The 24,943-nt window shown below is 33.0% G+C and overlaps 1 protein-coding gene and 1 long non-coding RNA gene across 2 annotated transcripts; both read left to right on the top strand.

Annotated features, from left to right (window-relative positions):
- Positions 1–11,620: 11,620 nt before the first annotated feature.
- On the top strand, positions 11,621–14,168 carry LOC115992247. The gene is made up of 2 exons (XR_004092450.1): positions 11,621–11,731; positions 13,970–14,168. It is a non-coding gene; the product is annotated as an uncharacterized LOC115992247 (long non-coding RNA).
- An 8,413-nt stretch (positions 14,169–22,581) lies between these two features.
- On the top strand, positions 22,582–24,534 carry LOC115991386 (LRR receptor-like serine/threonine-protein kinase RCH1). The gene is made up of 3 exons (XM_031115086.1): positions 22,582–23,252; positions 23,703–23,934; positions 24,301–24,534. The coding sequence occupies exons 1-3, from the start codon at positions 22,582–22,584 to the stop codon at positions 24,532–24,534; spliced, it is 1,137 nt and encodes a 378-aa protein (XP_030970946.1).
- The last annotated feature ends 409 nt before the right edge of the window (positions 24,535–24,943 follow it).

Below are 24,943 nucleotides of genomic sequence, written 5' to 3'. Positions count from 1 at the left end.
TCAAATTTGACTTGTTCATAAACAAACAAACATGAACAACTTTTTTATCGAGCCGAGCTCGAGTTGTTTATGAACGGCTTAGTTCATTTACAACCCTACTTTTCACGCATAAAGAAAAACATTTTGAGAGGAGAATACAATGTGAAAACTTATATCTTCAATAACTTTTGAAAAATGATAGGACCACAATTTGTTCACGTGGTAAATTGTGAATGGTGGGTCCACAACTCCACTATTCATGACTTGCCACGTGAGTAAGTTGTAACAAAAATTGTGGTAAAAGTTGTGATTTTAACATTACTCATAATTTTTTATTGTGAAAATAGTATCTTTCTATAACTTGACTTTTTAGTTTGAATGGAGTTCAGTTTTGTCTTTGGCGTAAGACATTTTGTAATAATACAATATACTCCTCAGTCAACTCGCTTTAACTTTTATCAAACCTGAACAATATATAAAGCATATTAATATCGAAGCAGGTAATGAAATACGTATGTGAGAGAAGAGTGCAGTGTGAAAACAACATTATTTAGTGAATATTATCTTTGTATAATTTTTTTTTTATTAAGAGTTGGAAGACTTGGAAAATTCTCTTAACTAAAAAAGTTGGCAATAATACAATGGTGTATAATCTATTAAAAGAAATTTCCAGTGCATGGGCGGCTCCATGACCAGCCCAGGGGTTCAAAATCAACCCCCTGATTTGGTCCCAAAAGAAACATTATATATTATTTTTAATTTTTTTTTATCCCTATAATAAAAATTTTGAACACTCCTACCTTAAATTTTTTTAAGCCCAATTGAAAAAAGCTTGAATAATGCTAGTGCTCTAACGTATGTATAAATAATTGAGGCAAATAAAATCATTCTTGTAAACATTGCTCATTTGATGTGTTGATGCTCTTATCTTAATCATATACTTGATTTCTTAAACTAATCCTAATCATGGGTGGAAGTTCCCTTCAATTTCTCCTCACTTTAATTCTCCTTTTGTTGTGCATGAAACCAACTATTGCAAATTATTTGGGGTTAGGAGATACTCACCTTGGCTGCAAAGAGCATGAGAGACAAGCTCTTCTCAAGATTAATCAAGATCTTATTGATGACTATGACCCTCTTTCTTCTTTGAGCTTCGATCAAGATTGTTGCACATGGAGTGGGGTCAAGTGTAGCAACCAAACAGGCCACGTCATTATGCTTAATCTCAATGTCTCGTACTTTCTCTCAACGCCTTTGCGAGGTAAACCTAATCCTTCCTTGATTGAGTTGAAATATTTGACTTATTTGGACATGAGAAACAATGATTTTAATCATAGCCAAATCCCAGAATTTATTGGTTCTCTCTCCAACTTAATACACCTTGACCTTTATCATGCAAATTTCGGAAGAAATATACCTTTTCAGCTTGGGAATCTTTCCAACTTGCAGTACCTTGATCTTAGCTTTAATCATTTTAATAAACCTAAAAACATAGAGTGGCTCCCTCAACTTTCTTCTTTAAAATACCTTGACATGAGTAACATTAACCTGAGCAACATCAATAATTGGCTCCATGTTGTGAATAAATTGTTGTACTTGACATCCTTGTTCTTGTACCATTGTAATTATAATCTTCTGAATATTTTCTCTGTTCCCCATGTTAATTCTTCTACTTCTCTTGATGTCCTCGATCTCTCTTATAATAGTCTCACTTCTTCTTCTTCAGTTCTAGAGTGGTTGTTCAACTCCAACACTAGTGTTGTTGAACTTTATCTCAATAGTAACCAATTTCAAGGTTCAATTCCAGATGACTTTACCAGAATAAACTCTCTTGCACATCTCTATCTCTATTCTAATGAGTTTGAAGGTGAGATACCAAAAACTTCGGTGGTATGTGTATTTTGAAAACCATGTTTCTATTAGGGAACTATCTCAATGGACAACTTGATTTTACTCAAAACTTGATCAGGTGTGCGAGCCACTCAATAGAGTCTTTGTATCTTAGAGATAATCCACTGGAAGGTGTTATTTCTGAATCCCACTTCTCAAAGTTCACAAAATTGAAGAATTTCAACTTATCTAATGCCTGATTAGATTTCAACATCAACTCTGATTGGGTTCCTCCTTTCCAATTAGAAGTGATAGGGTTGGGGTCTTGCCAACTAGGCCCTCAATTCCCAAAATGGCTTCAGACTCACAAAAAAAAAAAAAATAAAATAAAATAAAAAATAAAAGAGGATCTTTTCTTGATATTTTTAACTCTAGAATTTCGGATGCTCTTTCCAATTCTAATTGGATCTTCTCAAGCCAATTATGGTTTTTTAATTTGTCTCACAACCAAATCAGTGGCTAGGTTCCAAATTTTTCAAGGAAGTTCTCCATTTTTCCCTTGATAGACTTGAGTTCTAATAAACTCAAAGGCAAAATACAAAGATTTTTATTTAAAGCGTCACATTTGGATCTTTCCAAGAATATGTTTTTAGAGCCAATCCAATCCCTATGTGCAATCGCTAATGGAAACTTGGACCTTCTAGATCTTTCCAATAACCAATTATTATGAGAGCTCCCAGACTGTTGGATGCATTTTGAAGGATTGAAAATTCTTAATTTGGCAAACAATCATTTTCATGGGAAAATCCCAATCTCGGTGGCCTCTTTACTTGGGATTGAAACATTGGATTTTAGCAACAATAATTTCAATGGGATACTTCCTTTTTCATTGAAGAATTGCACAAAGTTGAGATTTATTAGTCTTCAAGATAATAACTTGTCGGGAGAGATACCAATGTGGTTATGGAGTAGCCATCCAAATTTAATTTTCCTTTCACTTTGATCCAACCTCTTTTTTGGAAGAATTCATCCACATCTATGACATCTAACACATCTTCAAGTCTTAGACCTTGCCTCAAACCAAATCTCAGGAAGTATAACAAAATGCCTCAAAAATATTATTGCTTTGACTCAAAAATAGACTCCAAATTCAACCATAACTCACTCATATATAAATTACCTCTCCCTAGATTCTTTTAGTTCTAGTAGCTATGATGATCATGCAATTTGGATGTATAAAGGAAGAGAGTACGAGTACAAAAGTATTCTTGGCCTATTAAAAAGCATTGATCTTTCGAGCAATAAATTAACCGGGCCTATTCCTTAAGAAATTGTGGAGCTTAATGGATTGATTTCTTTGAATCTCTCAAGAAACCTTTTAATTGGAAAAATCCCTTCAGAGATTGGTTTGTTACGCTCATTGGAAGCCCTAGATTTATCTAAGAACCAGCTGTGTGGTGGAATTCCTTCAAGCATTTCTCTAATTAATTCTCTAATTTTCTTGAACTTGTCGAACAATAACTTGTCAGGTAAAATTCCAATAGGCTCTTAACTTAATACCTTTAATGCCATTGCATATGAAGGGAACCCAAATCTTTGTGGATTTCCATTTCCAAAGAAATGTTCAAGAGAAAAGACAACCCAAAACCCAGCCGTGAATACAGGTAGTGGCCATGCTGCCATTCAAGAGGAGGAAGATGGGTTCGTAACCCTAGGGTTTTATGTTAGGACAATGGTACTGAGCCGATCATGGCGATTTTCCTATTTCAAGTTCTTGAACAATTTCAAAGATAAGCAATATATGACTGGAGCAGTGATTATGGTTAGTGATAGGCCACAAACTGAATGACCCATTGTGACAGAAATTAATTAATTAATTAGTCAAGTTATTAATTAATAAATTTATCATGCAAACACGTGGTAGCACAAACAAATCACCAAAAAACTAATTATGCAGCGGAAAATAAATAACACGGCGATTTGTTTACGAATGGAGAAAAGCTAATGCCAAAAATTCCACCGGGTGATTTTCAAGTCACCACTCCCAAAACTCCACTATTATCACAACAAGCGGTTACAAGTAAAGGAATCCCAAATATCTTACCAACCTACGGTTGAACCCTTACCTCAATACCCAATTGGACTTGTTCTGTAGTGACAGTTCCCCTTTCTGATGCACGACTCCCAAGTACGTGACTAACCAATTGCGCGGATCCCAGTACGCGACTTCAATCACCAACTAAGAAGATTGTTAGTTGCAAAGTTCTTCAGTTCATCCACACAATGAAGATCAAGAAGATACTTGGTCACAAAACCCTACGGTGCACATACACAGCAACTTCTTTAAGAAAAAGAGATGAATTAGGGCAAGAACTTCGTCTCCGGTCATAATTTGCTTGAACAGAGTTTGCTCAATACTTGTGCAACTTGTGAATTGTTTGAGGCTCTTAAAACAATCCTTTTATATGTCTAGGGTTAGGAGAAAAGAAAGCCAAAAAACATATTCACGGATCCCAAGAAAATCATATTAGAATTATGAAATTCTTAAACCTCGACAGATAGGAGGTGTCGAGCAGCTGTTGAGCACACCAGTCTTTGAAACAGCTTTCTTAAGCTCAATAGATGCAGCTGTCGAACCAGCTATCGAGCTTTAATGAATTTGCACTATCAACTTGTTTTCTTGGATAGACTTGAAGGCTTCAACACTTGATCTTGAAACATGGTTTCTTGAAGTATTTAAACACATCCTAAATCTACCCAAATACAAGTAAAATGCGTTTTGTCAAAGGATAAGTCAATTACATAAAGTAGTGACATATGTTCCTAAGAAGTGAAACACATATGTCCTAACAGTTAGGTTATAGAGACAGCTTCAAACATAACTAGTAATAATTACTTCTCTATTATCATCAATATCATTCTAATTATTATTATGGTTGTTGTTCTTGTTTTACTTTTTATTCTTTTTTTTTTCATTAATCATTTTTTATATTGATGACTAAAGCAGTATTATTATCATCATAATTAGTCTTTCCCAAGTCCCAGCTAGATGAACACATCTCTACTTTCCAATTAGTTATGTAACTATCCTTTTACCCATCTATGGTTGATCCCAATAAATTAATTACACTATATAAATAGTTTGCAGTTATCAAGTACAAAATTTCTCCATACCATTCTATCAAGATGTGTACATCTTTATGTGTCTAACTTAGGTAATTCAATTGCTCTTAGTTATGTTGCATGCATCCCAAATTTTGATCAAGTATAAACTTGTTTAGGTTATTATTGTCGTAGGGGATGCCAGGGAATTTTTAGGGGATAATTAAAGTTGAAGCAAAAATTATTATTTTGTAGTATAGTATCATTGACAAATTTTCAACAATCTTGGTGACAAGTTTTCTGTGAGGTACGAAATTCAAACATCACATGAGATATCAAAACTGCCGATCCACAGCTTAAGGAAGGAGATAAGGAGTTGAATCTAAATGCAACAACAGATGAGGATAAATATAAGTGTCAGTAGAGATTAGAAATAAAAGATCAGATTGTATTATCTTTCAATTTGAATTTAAAATTTAACTGATAGTAGTTTGCTACTATCTTTTAGAATAAGATTATATATTTCAGTCTTATTTATCTACATTAAATGGAAGAAGAAATCTAGCAGAATTAAAAGAAAATAGTCTCTTTCTCTCATGTTCAAGAGGATTAGCCACCTTGAATCGGACTAAAATTCTATGGTTCATATATAACAATTTCAATGGATTATGGGTTTACTTTTTGGCTGTGTAAAAGGGGTTTAGAGTTGGAGTGGGAGTCTGGTGTGGTGGTAAAAAGGATTTGAAACCATTAAGGGTAATTCTGCAAATAAAAAATTTACTTGAATGATTCAATTATATTTTTTTTTGAATAATTGAACCTAGGACAGTAAAGACGTATATCATATTTTTTACCTCTTCACCCGCTATATAATGAGTAATTGAACCTAAGACAGTATATCAGCAGTATTAAATTCACCCATCAATGCTTCCATTTCTGCAATTGAATTGCTCTTCATCGGACTTAATCATAAATCTACTACTACCTCATGTAGTACTTATTGGCGTGATCACATGTTGTTCCAAATTCATAGACTCTTTTATTTGGAATGTTGCACACAAACTCTCCAATTTTTGACTTTGAAATCTCCACTCAAAGGTTTTAGATCAGCAATTGTGGTTAACGTATGAAATCATTTATATATATATATATATATATATATGATAATACTTTGTCCCCAGAACAAGACCTCAATAAAATTTTATTCTTCTATAATAATATTAGATGAATAATACTAAGCCCATATTCTTCTTCAACAACTAGGAGAAGATAATAACAAAAACAATAATAATTATGTTAATGTGATGCACAGATTAACAAAAATTTATATGCAAATTAAAAAAAAAAAAATTACTTCAATGATATAATTAAAATTGAACAATGAAGTATATAATGATAATAAAAAAAAGAATATCGTGTAAGACCAAGCATTTAGTAAAACAAAAACTATAATATTTTATGATTATTTAAATAAATAATGATACTTTTTTTTCTTTATATTTTTGGTATATAGTTTTAATTTGAGAAATTTTTAAAAATCTCTTTAAACTTAGGTAATGGATTGTACTTAGAGGAATTGATTATGTTAATTATTTTAATATATTTATAACATATCTAAGACGGTGTGGGAGACTAGGAAAGCACATCATCATAAGATGCGTAATACTTGTTTTAAGTTTGAACCGTAGTCAGTGACTCAGTCCCAGTGTACGTCTTTGGTGGAAGACTTGGAAAGTATTCGCAACAAAACATATTGGTAATAATGATACAATGGCTTGTGAAACACATGGTATACACAGTACACTCCACAATGGGGATGGATTGCAATCACGTCAACGGGTGGATAGAAAAAGAGAAAAAAGGCATAGGATCAGAATTTTTTGTTTAGGGCCGATTTGTGACTCTAATTTATTAGTTTATGCAAACTTTTATATACATAGACAAACACATACATATATAAAGATACATAGAAATTAGTATTTTTCATAGTGAAATCCTTAAAATTAAATGTTTTATAGAATTAAATTCATTTTTCACTATCTTCCACAGTGAAATCCTTACAATTTTTGTAAGGTTGAATTTAATCAATCATCTTGTTAGCTTTATTTCATGCCAATTTACTTGTAATTCAGCACTTAGAAACCCTATATTTAGGTGGGAATTATGTAAGGGTAATGTGTGAGAGAGTGTGAAGAAATGTTCAAGATTGTGCACTAAAACAGGGACTCGCGACTAGATCTCGCGGGTGGCTCGCAACTGGCAAGCCGCCAAAGGATGCACACGAGTGAAGCATACAAAGAAGCTGAACCGTCATGCCAGCTGTAGTGCTATAAGACAAAAAGTCCAGACTGGCCATTCAGTTAACTCGCAGCTTGGACTTGCGACTCAGTCAAGTCGCAAAGCCAAGTCGCCAGTCCACTCTGTTTTTAAAAAACTGACACTTCACATTCATTTCTCACTCCACTATAAATACCCCTTATACCCACGAAATATAGAGAGCTTCCAGAGAGAATTTTGAGAGAGAAACCCTAGAGAAAAACAAGATTGACTCATCCACGATCTTTACATAGTGACTCTTCAAATTCCTCAACTCTCACCCTCTCCATTGTTACATCCTTTAGAGGTTCATTAGCCAAATCCTTCTCTCACCATACCCATATCTATGAGAAGGTTTTTTGGTGCTTAGGAAGCAGTTAAGAAGGGATTAATTGATATTGGTTGATGCTATGGGCTATAGCGGAATTCGGTAAGTTAGAGAAGACAAAGGTTTGGTGTAACCTCATTGGAGTAGGAGCTTGGAGGGCTTAGGTACACTAGTAGATTAGGCTTAGAGGGTTTTCTGCTATTCATGTATCCTAACTTGATTCTCTAGTGAATTATTTACCGCTTGGAGTGCGGCAAAGAGGTTTTACGCTGAGAACTTCAGTTTCCTTTTCAATAACACATCACTGTGTGTCTTTGTGTTTGCATCTCTCTTCCCTTAATCTTTACCATTTAATTTCTACCGTGGTTGTGATTTTATTTGGTTTAGATTGTTTTATCAATTCTGTGTTTAGCTTATGTTTATATTCTGCACATACATTGTTTGATAATAAGCTTAAATTGGTAATTTGTAATTTGGGGGTCTAAACGTTCATAGGTGTTTTATACAAATTTTGAACATTCAATTGGTATCAGAGTGAGTACACTTGTTGTGATTTAAATCTAGTTTTTATGTATCGGTTGAGTGTTAGACATGCAAATAATACTTTACAATAAGTTTATTAGCTTGCATATCCAGATGTTCATTTCGTGTGTGAATGAGCATTGTGATCACTATTTATAGTGATTGTTCGTTTTTGGTCAAGTCATGGTTTATTACTTAAGTCTATTTTGCTTGATCGCATTGTGCTTTCTCCATATGCATTACAAGTTTTCTGCATACAATGATCGTACTGTGTTATTGTGTTTCAGGAGATACTTGTTCTTATGGTTCAAGAGCTTCACAGATTCTAGAGTTAGGTATAAGTGAGTTTTGTTCAACTATTCCCAACTCAAATGTTAAGTCTAGAGTTTGTTTTAGGGTTTTGTCACGGAATAGCCAAAGGGGGAGATTGTAAGGTTGAATTTAATCAACCATCTTGTTGGCTTTATTCCGTGCCAATTTGCTTGTAATTCAGCACTTAGAAATCCTGTATTTAGGTGGGAATCATGTAAGGGTAGTGTATGAGAGAGTGTGAAGAAATGCTCAAGATTATGCACTGAAGCAGAGACTTGCGACTAAATCTCGTGAGTGGCTCATGATTGGCAAGCTGCCAAAGGATGCATACGAGTGAAGCATGCAGAGAAGCTAAACCGTCATGCTAGCTGTAGCGCTATAGTACAGAAAGTCCAGACTGGCCATTCAATTAACTCGCAGCTTGGACTCGCAACTCAGTCAAGTCGCGAGGCCAAGTCGCCAGTCCACTCTGTTTTGAAAAAACTAACTTTTCGCATTCCTTTCTTACTCCACTATAAGTACCTCTTATACCCATGAAATATAGAGAGTTTCCAGAGAGAATTTTGAGGGAGAAACCCTAGAGAAAAACAAGATTGACTCATCCACAATCTTTACATAGTGACTCTTCAAATTCCTCAACTCTCACCCTCTCCATTGTTACATCCTTGAGAGGTTCATTAGCCAAATCATTTTCTCACCATACCCATATCTGTGAGAAGGTTTTTTGGTGCTTGGGAAGCAGTTAAGAAGGGACTAATTGATATTAGTTGATGCTATAGGCTATAGCGGAATCCGATAAGCTAGAGAAGACAAAGGTTCGGCGTAACCTCGTTGGAGTAGGAGTTTAGAAAGCTTAGGTACACTAGGTAGATTAGGCTTGGAGGGTCTTCTGCTGTTCATGTATACCAACTTGATTCTCTAGTGGATTATTTACTGCTTGGAGGGTGGCAGAGAGATTTTACGCCGAGGACTTCGGTTTCCTCTTCGATAACACATCGTTGTGTGTCTTTGTGTTTGCATCTCTCTTCCTTTAATCTTTGCCATTTAATTTCTGCTGTGGTTGTGATTTTATTTGGTTTAGATTGTTTTATCAATTCTGTGTTTAGCTTATGTTCATATTCCGCACATACATTGTTTGATAATAAGCTTGAATTGTTAATTTGTAATTTGGGGGTCTAAATGTTCATAGCTGTTTTATACACATTTTGAACATTCAATTTTTATTTTCAATATTAGTTACCAAATTGTCTACTAGTGCGAGTAAAAAAATTTCAATTGAATTATTGAAGTGTTCAAAAACTAAATGATCCAAAACTCTTATGTTTATAGGGACATAAAGATTTTTACAACTCTTATGTTTATTTTTAATAAATTATAGGGGCAAGAAGTTTTTTACTTGTAAGTTTTTATTGAGATAATATCAATTTGACATGGGTCTATTATTGATATTATTTTTTATTATCTGAAAGTTGTTCATTGTTACTAAAAATCTTGTACCTCGCCTAACACTTTTTGAAGCTCCCAACAAAGAAGTCCATGTTTCAAATATATATTACTGTTTTTTGAAAATATGAATGAGGACTTTTATTATGTACATGATTATTTCAATTAAAATATGTAATTATATATATATATATATATATATATATGTATGTATATATATAAAATAGAATTTTAAAATATGTCATCATTTTCATATATATGATGATTCTTTATCATCAGGCCAAAACATTAATGGAATTTGATAATCTATTATGTTAATATTAGATGAATAATTTTTAACCCATATTTTTCTTCAACAACTAGAAGAAGTTAAAAACAACAATAATAATTGTAAGGACCAGATTTGAATTCCTAGCCCAACACGTGGATGGACTTAGGCCCAAAAAACCCAAAACAATGAATTTGTAGAGAATGGATTAGAAAACTGGGATCGAACGACGAGTTAGATAGGTTTGATGACAAAAAGGTGAAAATAGACAACTGTAAAATGAAGAAAAAACGTCATCGGCAAAATTCGAGGACACTGGTTCTTATATAAAGCTCTTAGGTAACATTACAAGTTTGATTGTAGATTGTTACAGTGTTTCTTTCCTGAATTTTCCGATCCCCCTCACTTACTGCCTCCTCCTTCTTTTATACTGCCTTTCCTTTTCATATCTACCCTCCACGTGCTTGCCAGACAGTCAGTGTGGATACTTGTCCCATTAGCACTCCCCATAAGTCCTTATGTAGTAGCTGTAAGGTTGAAATACACTATTCAGGTATCACTTCTACATTAATACGGCTAGGGAGTTAGTTGCAATGTATTTAATACGGAGGTAGCAGATTTCTCCTTAGATATTTCAGGACATCTCCCTGTCTTGAGTCCTCGTAATGCTTATCCATATCAACCGGATGTTTCTATGACATTTTTCCGAACGGTAGGGTACCTCTACGGACCTCGGCCTTGGTTACCTGAGGAAGCTCTTATCCTTGGCACAACCCCCAAGGTGGTTATGATCTCCACTGACTTCTCCTTTTACCAATATGGGCTCCTTTGAGAGTGTTTACACCCTCCTCAGGCGTCTTCAATCCTCGGCTTAGGCCTTAGGCCCATTGTATACATAAATGACGGGCTCCGGGGCCCAACATCCCTGCAATAATTATGTTTATGTGTGATATACAGATTAACAAAAATTTATATGCAAATTAAAAAAAAAAATCAATAATATAATTAAAATTTAACAATGAAGTAGATGATGATGATGATAATAATAATAATAATACCGTGTAAGACCAAGGTTTTAGTAAAAACAAGAACTATAATATTTTTTTTTTATTTAAATAGATTATGATAATTTTTTTCTTTAAATTTTTGGTATATAGTTTTAATTTGAGAAATTAAAAAAAAAAAAAAAAAAAATCTCTTTGAACTTAGGTAATGGATTGCACTTAAAGCCTAGAGGAAATTATGTTAATTATTTTAATATATTTATAACATATCTAATGATGAAAGCACATCACTTATTTTTAGTTTGAACCGTAACCAGTTTATGTCTTTGGTGGGTCATTCTACAGTACCCACCTTTTTTTTTGGTGGGTACGGTACCCACTCATAAATATAACCATTGATTTCATTTGTTTTGATCCTGGCCGTTTATGTGATTTTAATGAATTACCGGTTACCAGTGAAGCAGGTAACATATAAAATCAATCACAGGAAAGAAAAAAAAAGAGACTTTTCTTTTTCTCTCTCGCCGTCTCGCGTTCTCTCTCTCTACTTCTCTGCTGCGTTCTTTTAATTCTGCTCCTTCTCATCGTTCTTGGCCGATCTTCACCTCGTCTTCATACAAATCTCAGGTAACTATTCTTCATACATTTTCCCTGAATTTATCGGCGAGATTTGGGTTTTTGAATGATGGGTTTAATGATTTATTTCAAGTGAAAGTGAGAGTAGTGTAGGCCTTTTCTTCATCCCTTCTCCCTTTTCCCTGAATTTATTGTCAAGATTTGGGCCTATTTGGTTGGTGGTTTTTTTTTTTAAGGAATTTTGGAACACAAGCATTAGTAATGTTGTGAAATCTGAATTGAAATTTCGTAATAGGCAGATTCGAATTGCAAATCAAGCCACTTGCTTCGATTTTTCCCCAATGGAAACCCATGTGAAAATTTCCCATTGAAGAAAAACAAAGAAGAGAGGTTAGAAATCAACATGAACAGAGACAGTTCTCTTAAAGCAACTTCAAAATTTTCTGAGCAAAGTCAACTTCCTGTTATAAATGGTAAAGGTAATGGTCAATTGATGTATAAAAAGAAAGGGTCCAAGAAGACACAACATGATTCAAGTGTTAAAAATGGGAAGCCATCAAGTGTGTTTAAGAGGAGAGTATTTTGCTTCTCCAAATCCTTTCCTGAGAATAGGGTAGGTTGTTAAAATTCATACTTCAATTTTGCAGTACAAGAACCATGGCCTTGGTATAATTATCACTATTTAGAAGTTCACTGATGTGCCTCTGGTTATGAATGTGTATGTTAAATTGTAAATGTAGAAGAAATGTACACTGGGTATTTTTAATAAATCTTGAAAATAGTATCTATGTCATTTGCAAAAAGAAAATTTGTGCACTGAATAAGACTTGGAATGTGAAACATGAACTTGTAGTCTTGTGAACCTGCCTGAAAGCTGAAACTAAAGGTCTTTGGTTGCTATGTTAAGAATTCTATATTTAATGGTAGAGAACATATTGCTTTTATATTAAACAATTTGGGTTTGGATTAGGCTTCTGAGTTCTTTCCATTAACTTGAATTATATGTGAGGTTTGGTGAACTGAGTCAATTTAGCTTTGTTAAGAAATTGTTTGATGAAATGTCTGTGTGAGTTGTGTATTTTAATGTATGAGTTTTTTGTCTGAGATTTTGAGCAACTAAAATATTATTGTGAAATTTTATGTCTATTGCATTTTCTAGTATTATTATCTAGTTAGGGATTGAGGTCCTGATGAAGGTTGATGGGCAAAATGGCTTAAACATTGCAGTTTGGTTTTTCCGGAACCATCATTTTATTCTGCTGGGCAATCAAATTGCTAGCTAGTTTTATTTTGTGTGAGTAGTTATGGATATGTGCTTTTAGAGCAGCCCATCTAGCCTTGGTCCTACTTGCCTATAGTAATTGAATTTGTTTCCCAATCTCTCTGAAGTATTGGAAGAAAGTTGGCTTTTTTACCTCTAGTAAATGGATCCAATAAGAGACTATTTTTATAGCTTATAGATATATAGATTTATCTTTATTTTCTATTTCTGTTTTCGTTTGTGGGCTGCAAACATTGAACACCCCCCCCCCCAAAAAAAAAAAATCCTCTCTTATCATATTCGTTGGATATTTGGAATTTGGTTCCGTTATGTTTGATGTTATTTGGCGAGAGTGAGATAGGCTAATGTTTGAGGACATGGAGAGTACAAGGAACTAGCTTCTAGCTTATTTTGTTGGGGACTCACAAATAGAGAGTCAATTCTAATGCTATTGAGTCTATCTTTTTGTACATAATCTTTTGTATTTTTTGTAATTCCTCAGACTACTTCTTGCCTTTCTTTGCATGACGTAGTCTCTTTTTAATAAATTTTTATTACATATCAAAAATAATCGAGAAGCATGCATTTTTTTTTGGTTAGTGGTTTGCTATTGGTTTGAAACACCCCTGTATGAGAAGAAAGAAACAAATAGCTCTTAATTCATTCGAAAGAACAAAAAAATAGGATAGTTAGTCATGATTTCATTTGGCAAAATTGCTGCAATAAGGCTCACTGCCACTTAAAAAAGTTAGTGAATTACTAAATGTTGAAACTACATGTTCATGAAATCTTGACATTGATCTAACACGTCTCCTAACTTTCAAGGTATAGACCCATAATAGCTGCCATTAAAGACAATATGGATTCAAATGGTTTGTAAAATGAAGAGGAATGAATTTGTTAAAATGTGTTGATTAAAAGCATGCGAGATGAATGGACCTTTGCTCATTTTGCACATTTTCTTTTTGAATTAATCTTTAGGAATTGTGATGTTTTTCGTATGATGTTCATGTTCTTTTTTATCGCAGCATTTGCACCCATGAATGGAGGAACTGCTTCTGAGTTACCTGATACAAACTCCTGGAAGCAACCATTTGATGCTCAGAGATACTTTTCACATAGTGAAAGTGACTGACAGGACTGTGTATACCTTTTTTTTTTTTTTTGAGAATAGGACTATGTATACCTAAATAAAGAAAAGGAGCAAGTTGAGACAATTTTCCCTCAGTTTTTCTCTCAATCTATTACTATTGGTGTCAATGCTTTAGCCAAGACAGCAGCTGGAGCCTGCCCCCTTACTGTAGCTGAATAGCCATAGCTTTTCTTCTTTTCTTTGTTGGATGTATGTGTAATTAGGTGTCATAGCTCTTCTTCTTTTCTTTTTCTTTTTTTTTTTCTTTTCTTTTTTTTTCTTTTTTTGTTGATGGGTCTTCTTCTTTTCTTTGTTGGAATTGAAAACAAAATGTTCTCAGTGAAAAGAGAGAAGTATTATGACATTTAAACTTTTGTTTAGTTGAGAAGAAAAGTGAGAATGTAGTAAATGTAATAATGTGTAAATTTATTTTTTTGCCTCTTTTACATAAAATTAATTTTTTAAATAGTATATAAGAAGTAATATTTCTTCAATTATTACATAAGAAGTAATATTTATTAAAAATAATGTTGTGAAAAAATATATATGAGAAATGCCTTGTTTGAAACCACGATTTAACTTAAGATCCTGCCAATGTGTCAAGAGATAACGGGACATAATGTACACTTGGAAACAATTTCAATAATATCACATTTTGTGCTAAAATTGTATTTTGAAAACATAATTTTTGTGTAAATGCATTCACTTTAAAGTCGTATTTTGGATAAATAAGTTTAGTACAAAATTTGAAAATTTGTATTTTACTTTGAAATTGTGTTTTGATATTTTAGCATAAAACAAGATTTGATTTTTAAGCTCACTTCATAAAAAGATGCAAGTGAAATGGTAATGTGGAGAGAGTAAGATGCAACCATCTCCTCTCTATCTCTAAAACTGTCTCTCGCAATCCTCCATAGCTAGAACTCACCTTGAGCTCTATCCAAGGCCGAGAGCCTGGAAACCTATAATTGTACATTAGATTTTTTGTAAAATCCTATATTGAAAACATGGTTCAAGGAGAAGCTATTCACCATTTCTCCTAAATAATTTGTCGATAATGTTATTTTTAATAATTACTAGTATGTAACTCGTGCTTACACACATGAATGATGAATTACAGTAGTGCTACTGGACACTACATATACAATATCAATTCACTATCACTATCCATGAAATTATACTAAATACAAAAAAAAATAATATAACAAATTGGTTCAATAGTATCTCCTAAATTGAATAAGGATAAGTACATGGGATCATTTAGCTCAATTATAGTTTGTTACGTTCAATATCTGTACATACAAAATATCTAAATAGAAACAATATAAAAATATATATATTCATTAGTTCAGGGGTCTTTTGGTCATTCTTAGGTTACGGGGGTATTACGGTCAGTTTTTAGGTTCTAAAGATATTTTGATCATTTAGGTTCTGAGGGGATTTTGATAATTTTAGAGGGAATTGGGGGAATTCTGGTCATTTTTTAGGTTGTGAGGGAATTTTGGTCCTTTTTAAGGTTTTTGGGGTTATTTCGGTCATTTTTTATGTAGTATGGTTATTTCAGTCATTTTTAAGTTTCTAAGGGTATTTTAAGATATTCTCTAGGTATAGGGGGCATTACCGTGATTTTCTCTTCTAAGGGTATTTTGGTCATATTTTAGGTTTCGTGATTATTTTAGTCATTTTTTAGGTTTTATGGTAATTTCGGTCATTTTTTAAGTTTCAAGGCCATGTGGTCATTTTTTTTGTCCTAAGGGTATTTTGGTCATTTTTTAGGTTTTATCGTTATTTTGGTCATTTTTAAAGTTTCAAGGTCATTCAATCAATTTTTTATTTGTTCTAATGGTATTTCAGTTATTTTTTAGGTTTTATGGTAATTTTGGTAATTTTTTTTTTTAAGTTTTAGGGTGATTCGGTCATTTTTTTGGTTTTAAAGGTATTATGTTCATTTTTAGGTTTTAGAGGTATTATGGTAATCGGTGAGGGAAAAAAAAAAAAAAACTATCGAATGTGCAAAAGTGCGCTTACATTTGAAGTTGGTAATGCCCATTGTGACAATGGAACCGTTGAATGTGAGAAAAAAACAAGTGTATAACCAAATGTGGCAAAAGTATAGTCAAGAATGATGTGGGTACTACTTAACATGACAAATACAAATAAACAATGTATTAGCACGTGTTAGTGTAAAATACACAAGTTTATTAGCATGAGTAAACTTACATGTTCACAAAACATCAATTTTGACATATACTTGTCATTGTCCCCTATATATATTTTTAAACCATTTCAATGTGGGATTCCCATCTTCATTAATCATTTTTTGCTAGAAACATATATATAATAAGTAAGTAAAAAAGTGACTTTAGTGGTGGGCCCAAATCTAAAAATACGATTAGATGTGATATTGGTACTATCCAATGTGACAATGAAATTGTCAAATGTGAGGAAAAAAAAAAAAAAACCATTAAATGTGACAAAAGTACTGTTAAATGAGATGTTGGTACTGCTGAATGTGACAATCAAATGTGAGAAAAAAGTAAAGGAACCACCAAATATGACAAAATAACAATCACATGTGATATTAGAACTGCACAATGTGAGGATGGAACCATAAAATATGAGAAAAAATAAAGGAACCGCTGAATGTGACAAAAGTATAGTCACATGTGATGTTGGAACTGCACAATGTGAGGAATGAAACCGTCAAGTGTGAGAAAAAGGTAAGGGAACCACCTAGTGTGACAAAAGAACTGTCATATGTGATGTTATAACTACACAATGTGAGGATAGAACCGTCAAATGTGAGAAAAAAAAAGTGAGGGAACCACCGAATGTGAGAAAAGAACTATCACATTTGATGTTGGAACCGCACAATGTAAGGATGGAACCCTCAAATGTGAAAAAAAAAAAGTAAGGGAACTATCAAATGTGAGAAAAGAACTGTTACATGTGATGTTGGAACTGCACAATATGAGGATGAAACCGTCAAATGTTAAAAAAAAAAGTAAAGGAACCACCAAATGTGAGAAAAAAACTGTCACATATGATGTTGGAACTGCACAATGTGAGGATGAAACCGTCAAATGTGAGAAAATGAGGATGAAACTGTCAAATGTGAGAAAAAAGTAAGAGAACCACCCAACTTAAGAAAAGAATTGTCACATGTGATGTTGGAATTGCACAATGTGAGGATAAAACCATCAAGTATAAGAAAAAAGTAAGGGAACCACCCAATGTGACAAGAATTGTCATATGTGATGTTAAAACCGCATGATGTGAGGATGAAATAGTCAAATGTAAGAAAAAAAAGTAATGGAACCACCAAATGTGAGAAAAAAAATATCACATGTGATGTTGGAACTGCACAATGTGAGAATGAAACCGTCAAATGTGAGAAAAAAGTAAAGGAACCACCAAATGTGAGAAAAGAACTGTCACATGTGATATTGGAATTGCACAATGTGAGAATGGAACCATCAAATATGAGAAAAAAGTAAGGGAACCACCCAATGTGATAAAAAAACTGTCATATGTGATGTTAGAACCGCACAATATAAGGAACTGCACAATGTGAGAAAAGTGTAGAGGAACCACCCAATGTGACAAAAGAACTGTCATATGTGATGTTGGAACTGCACAATGTGAGGATGGAACTGTCAAGTGAGAAAAAAAAGTCAGGGAACTACCAAATGTGAAAAAAGAACTGTCACATGTGATGTTGGAACTGCACAATGTGAGGATGGAACCGTTAAATGTGAGAAAAAAAAGTAAGGGAACTACCAAATGTGAAACAAGAACTGTCACATGTGATATTGGAACTGCACAATATGAGGATGGAATCGTTAAATGTGAGAAAAAAGTAAAGGAACCGCCAAATGTGAGAAAAGAACTGTCACATGTGATGTTGGAACTGCACAATGTGAGGATGGAACTGTCAATTGTGAGAAAAGGTAAGGGAACCACCCAATGTGACAAAAGAACTGTTATATGTGATGTTGAAACTACACAATGTGAGAATGGAACCGTCAAATGTGAGAAAAAAAAAAGTAAGGGAACCACCAAATGTGAGAAAAGAACTGTCACATGTAATGTTGGAACTGCACAATGTGAGGATGAAACCATCAAATGTGAGAAAAAAGTAAGGGTAAAGGAATCGCCACATGTGAGAAAAGAACTGTCATATGTGATGTTGGAACTGCACAATGTGAGGATGGAACCATCAAGTGTGAGAAAAAGGTAAGAGAACCACCCAATGTGACCTAAGAACTGTCATATATGATGTTGGAACTACACAATGTGAGGATGGAACCGTCAAATGTGAGAAAAAAGTGTAAGGGAACCACCAAATATGAGAAAAGAACTGTCACATGTGATGTTGGAACTGCACAATGTGAGGATGGAACCGTCAAATGTGAGAAAAAAGTAAGGGAACCACCAAATGTGAGAAAAGAACTGTCACATGTGATATTGGAACTGCACAATGTGAAGATGGAACCGTCAAATGTGAGAAAAAAAGTAACCTGATGTAACAGGTTACCTATTTGTGGGTACCGTACCCCCCCCCCTTTTTTTGGGGGGGTACGGTAGAATTACTCGTCTTTGGTGGAAGACTTGCAAAGTTTTATACATTCTGGTGGAAGACTTGGAAAGTTTTCGCACACTCATAATTGTAAAAGATAAAAACAATTAAAAATCACTTTTTATTGTTTTTAAAATGGTGTTTAACCTATTAAAAATCTTACCTTTTTCAAAAAAATGGTGTTTAATCTATTAAAAATCTTAAAAGAAATTTCCAATAACTTTCGTCTTCTTACTTTTTTCTAGTTATTGCTAATAATTTATACTTAACGCATGTATAAATAATTGAGGCCACGATTCTAGTCTCTATATGTGCTATCCTCAGGGAAGATACAAGACTAGTGGTTTGGCCTTGAGATTTATTACTTATAGAGAATTGAAAGAAGTGCTGCGTCAACAAATCATAGATAGTAAGTCGTTATTGGTTATAATTTAAATTCACAACTTAAATTACTCTTTTGTCAGCTCTTAACAACCAATAACAAACTACCACTTATGATTTGTTATGAAAGTGTTTTGAAAATATTGTGGACATAGCATTTCTCTATGCGTTATCTACCATCTTTTCCGAAATTAAAAGTGAAACCACTTAGAGGCAACTCATCATTGAAGTTAGGGTGGTCACTAGACCGCCATGAAAAAATTTATTAATATATATAAAAAATTTAAAAATTTAAAAACTTATTATATATAAAATATTAAAAATCTATGATTTTTTGACCTTAAAAAAGAAAGTGAACACTTAAATTTTTTCAAACCCAACATAATTAAACTTTGGACAAAGTTTAAAAACAAATTTAATTGTAGACTAAGGTTATAACTCCACTTCTTTTCAAAAAAAAAAAAACTCCGCTTAATATTTTTTATTGGATGTGAATTTTGACAAACCATTGGATTACATTAACAAATTTTCAATAAGACTAAAGATCGATAGTTTTGTCATCAATCAAATGTTTAAATTTCGAGTTTTTGTAATTTAAAATTATACATAAAACATAAGTTTATTAATTGAATAATAAATAAAATCCTATTGGCATGAAATTAGACATGTATTTTAAAAACATAAAAAACATGCAATTCATCGGTTAAATTTTTAAAATATGTAGTCATGTTAATTTGTTTAGTCAAAGTTGTAGTTTTAGGCTAAAGCTAAGTTTGTAGTTAAATTTTGTCCTGAAAATTTGTTCTCCTAGACAATATATTAGACTCTTATAAACAAAAAGGAAAAGCCCAAGACAAATTTTATTGAAATAAAATTTTTAAAAAGATGTAGCTTGTTGTATTGATAATAAGATTGTTATGCAAAGATTTCAAAATAAGAAAAATTGTAGAAGGAAATAGTAAAATTTTATGTATTTGCATTTTTTTTTTTAATGAAGTTATATTTTTATTAGATTTTGTATAATAAATAGTAGTAAAAATAAACTAAATAATAAAAAAAAATGCATTTTTCAACTTTTTCCAAACACAACCTAATTAAACTGGATATTCCTCATCTAGTGTAACTATTATCAAACGTGAACAACATATAAAGCAAAGCATATTTATTATGAAAAAGACTATAATTGCAACAGAATAAATAACAATGGTATGGAAACTCTGCTGCACTGCTTTTATCCTCTTTTTAATTAAGTTACAGAATTCATATATATCATTTTTATTCAGAACTATCTAGTATCAATAGCCACGTCAATGGATGTAAACTTGTAATAGACCTTATGCTTTCCTTTAACTAGTCGGAAACCCGTGCAATGCACGGGATCTTACCTATTTATAATAGACTAAAATAATTTTATAAAATTTTAAATTGATTATGAAACTATACTATTGCGTCAATTGCTCCTATCTTTTTGAGTTACAATTTGATGAATAAGCCATTGCTTGAACATGCAATGGGTTGCAAAAAATCTAGCTAACAAATTTAGATATTGAAAAAAAATAACTAAAAAATTCTGATGTTAAAACGTCTGAAAGGGAAAATATATATATATATATATATATATATATTTATATATATGACTACCAAATAGAGAAATATAAGAGAAAGATAGGTTACCTTCAAGAGAATAATCCATAGTTATAACAGTTGAAATTTGCTAAACTGTTTCAAATATTGCAAAAAATTGAACCCAAAAATTTAGATGGTCAAACTTTCAAAAGACAATAAAATTAAAAATCAAAAGACTCAGAACCTACAAATTATTAAAAAAAAAAAAAAAAAAAGAGTCATTATTGCGAGACAATTTCAGTAAGGATGGAAAGCTTTTCTAAGTTTTTTTTATCCAATTCTTCGAAGGTGCAAATAATATAGGCTTCCAACAAAATCTTTAATTAATAAACAAAGAAGCATAACACCATAAGAGAAAACATAAGATAACATATAGTGCATATACCTTACTCCATAGCTGTGAAAAAATATCCACACAAAAGGAATTGAAAACTTGTACAACAAATGCAATAAGCTACTTTTGATGTGAGACAACCTAACATACGTCTCCATAAGGTAAAACTTAAGGTTATATAATCTAAAATAATATAGAATATAGCATCTTTGAACCACACAAAAAGTTAGCAAACTTACTACAATACTTGTAGTCATACTATGTATTGTAAAGTACTACTCCATCACCAATGAAAGTCATGTAAAATCTCATGGGGCCTGGAAGAACAGACAGCCGCAAGATCACCTCCACCAGACACAAAACAAAAGCAAAAAAAAACTTATTCACAAAAAAGAGAAAAAGCAATAGCAAGCGTACCAAAGAAATTGAAGCTTAGGGTTTTCTCTCTTAGTGGAGACGGATAGAGGAGATTGCTTTAGGGTTTTCAAAGATTTTGTCTTATATATATATATATATATATATAAGAGACTCCTGTTAGGACTCTCTCACTATTTAGTTTTAAAAATTAAAATTTTTTAAAATTAAAATGATGATGTGGAAAACTGTGGGAGTTTCAAAGGTTTCGGTTATATATATATATATATATATATAGATTATCTCCTATCTTTTCAGAAATTAAAACCAGAAACCACTACTACTTTTTGTAGCACACGGTATTCGGACTCTCTTTTTTTGATGAACTCACGGTATTCGGACAATGTATTTTTGTTTTTTGGTTAGAAACAAGATACGAACAATGTAAACATCACCTTTTCTTAACAATCTAAGAAAATAAATTTCCAGCGACTTACGTCTTCTTTCTTTTTACCATTTACTGCTAATAATTTATAATTAACGCAGCTATAAATAATTGAGGTGGGATTCTAGGCAAATAAAATCTCATACTTGTAACATTGCACATTTGATGTGTCGATGCTCTTATCTTAATCATAATCTTGATCTTCTCCATTCATCCTAATCATGGGTGGAAGTTCCCTCCAATTTCTCCTCACTTTAATTCTCCTTTTGTTGTGCATGAAACCAACTATTGCAAATTATTTGGGGTTAGCAGATACTCACCTTGGCTGCAAAGAGCATGAGAGACAAGCTCTTCTCAGGATTAAACAAGACCTTATTGATGACTATGGCCTTCTTTCTTCTTAGAGCTCCGATCAAGATTGTTGCAAATGGAGTGGGGTCAGGTGTAGCAACCAAACAGGCCACATCATCATGCTCAATCTCAATGGCTAGTCCGTTCCCTCACCGCCTTTGTGAGGTAAACTTAATCCTTCCTTGATTGAGTTGAAATATTTGACTTATTTGGACGTGAGCAACAATGATTTTAATTGCAGCCAAATCCCAGAATTCATTGCTTCTCTCTCCAACTTAATACACCTTGACCTTTGTAATGCTAATTTTGGAAGAAATATACCTTTTTAGCTTGGGAACCTTTCCAACTTGCAGTACCTTGGTCTTGGCGGGAATAAATTTTAAAAAACTTTAAAACTTAGAGTGGCTCCCTCAACTTTCTTCTTTAGAAAACCTTGACATGAGTACCATTAACCTGAGCAAAGTCAATAATTGGCTCCATGTTGTCAATAAACTGCCGTACTTGACATCCTTGATGTTGTACTCTTGTAATCTTCTGAATATTTTCTCTATTCCCCTTGATAATTCTTCTACTTCTCTTGATGTCCTTGATCTCTCTGATAATAATCTCACTTCTTCTTCTTCAGTACTAGAGTGGTTGTTCAACTCCAACACTAGTGTTGTTGAACTATATCTTGGTTATAATCAATTTCAAGGTTTAATTCCAGATGGTTTTAGCATAATAATCTCTCTTGCATATCTCTCTTTCTATAATAATGAGTTTGAAGGTGGGATACCAAAAAGCTTTGGTGGTATGTGTAATTTGAAAATGTTGACTCTATCATCGAACAATCTTAGTGGACAACTTCTAGGAATTTTTCATAACTTGACTGGGTGTGCAAACCAATCAATTGAGAGTTTGAATTTTGATTGGAATCAAATAATGGGATCGTTACCTAATATCACAACATTTCCATCATTGAGAATATTAAGGCTTCAAAGTAATCTTTTGAAAGGGATCATGTCTGAAAGCTTGGGAAAACAATCCAATCTAGAGATTTTGTATCTTTCTGATAATTCATTGGAAGGTGTTATTTCTGAAGCCCACTTCTCAAACCTCACAAAATTCAGGCATTTGGGTTTAACTAATACCTTGGTTTTCAACTTTAGCTTTGATTGGGTTCCACCTTTTCAATTAGAAGAGATAAGTTTAAGCTCTTGCCAATTGGGCCCTCGATTCCCAACATGGCTTCGAACTCAAAAATATTATTTTTGGATTGATATTTCTAATTCTGGAATTTTGGATATCATTTCCAATTCAGATTGGCTATTCACTCCTCAACTAGAATTTATGAATTTGTCTTACAACCAAATAAGTGGCCAAATTCCAAATTTGACATTGGAGTTTACTTCTTCTCCCGTCATAATCTTGAGTTCAAATAAACTTGAAGGTGGAATACCACAATTTTTATTTGAATAGGGATATTTGGATATTTCCAAGAATATGCTTTCAGGCCCAGTCTTTTCCTTATGTGAAGTTCAAAATGGTAATTTGAACTCTCTAATTCTCTCCAATAACAGATTATTAGGACAGTTTCCTGACTCATGTTGGATGCATCTTAAAGGATTAGAAGTTCTTAGTTTGGCAAACAATCATTTTCATGGGAAAATCCCAAGCTCGGTGGGATTTCTACGTGGGATTGAAACATTGGATTTAGGCAACAATAATTTTAGTGGGGAACTTCCTTCTTCCTTGAAGAATTGCAAGGATTTGATCTTCCTTAATCTTGGATACAATGCTCTGGCAGGACAGGTACCAATATGGTTAGGGACTAGTTATCCAAATTTAATTATCCTTACCCTTCGATCCAATCACTTCAATGGAAGCATATCTATTCATCTGTGCCATCTAGAACATCTTCAAGTTTTAGACCTTGCTTTGAACCAAATCTTGGGAAGTATACCAAAATGCCTCAACAATCTTTCTGCTTTGACTAAAAAAGATAGTACAAATGCTACCATTACCCATTTTTCTCTAGAAACTATCGGCGGTATGGCATATAAGTTTTTTTATATCGATCGTGTGCTTTTTACATGGAAAAGAAAAGAGCACGAGTATAAAAATATTCTTGGACTATTAAAAAGCATAGATCTCTCGAGCTATAATTTAACTGGGTAGATTCCTAGAGAAATTGTGGAACTTGTTGGATTGGTTTCCTTAAATCTCTCAAGAAACCTTTTGACTGGACAAATCACTTCAAAGATTGATATGTTACAATCATTAGAAGCCTTGGATCTATCTAAGAACCAGCTTTCCGGTGGAATTCCTTCAAGCCTTTCTCATATTGATTGTCTAAGTGTCTTGGACTTATCAAACAACAATTCTGACAAGCCCTCATCTTGGTACCTTTAATGCATCCTCATATGAGGGGAATCCAAATCTTTGCGGGGCCCCACTTCCAAAGAAATATTCGGGGGAAGAAATAAGTTGTGTAAGTGTTATTGTCAAAGGTGAAAGTCAGGGACTTTTGGTTTCGTTTGATAAGTAATTTATCCTGATTATAACTTTTTGATTTTATTTGGTTGAAAGGAAATAACTAATTAGAATTATCTTTCATTCCGATATCTCACAAAAAGTGTAATTAAAATCTTCTACAAACAAACAATTTTCTTTAATTCCTTTTTAATTTTAAATTTTGGTCCACTTTTGTAATGCCTTATTGCGTTCTAGTAACTGTGGTTTACCTTTGTGTTTTCAATTTTAAGTTTCACCAGGTGTTGTTGTACAAGTCTCTGACTCACAATACTTTTCTCTGGGAGCT

This window comes from Quercus lobata, chromosome 5, assembly GCF_001633185.2.
Source record: "Quercus lobata isolate SW786 chromosome 5, ValleyOak3.0 Primary Assembly, whole genome shotgun sequence".
Lineage (NCBI taxonomy): Eukaryota > Viridiplantae > Streptophyta > Magnoliopsida > Fagales > Fagaceae > Quercus > Quercus lobata.
The sequence above is the reverse complement of the archived record's forward strand: the minus strand, read 5'-3'. Positions and strand labels throughout refer to the sequence as shown.

Coding starts and splice junctions, on each gene's coding strand:
- LOC115991386 (XM_031115086.1), top strand. CDS start 22,582: ATGAGTACCATTAACCTGAGCAAAGTCAATAATTGGCTCCATGTTGTC. Junction 23,253..23,702: donor TCAAACCTCACAAAATTCAG/GCATTTGGGTTT, acceptor CTCCAATAACAG/ATTATTAGGACAGTTTCCTG. Junction 23,935..24,300: donor ACAATGCTCTGGCAGGACAG/GTACCAATATGG, acceptor TTAACTGGGTAG/ATTCCTAGAGAAATTGTGGA.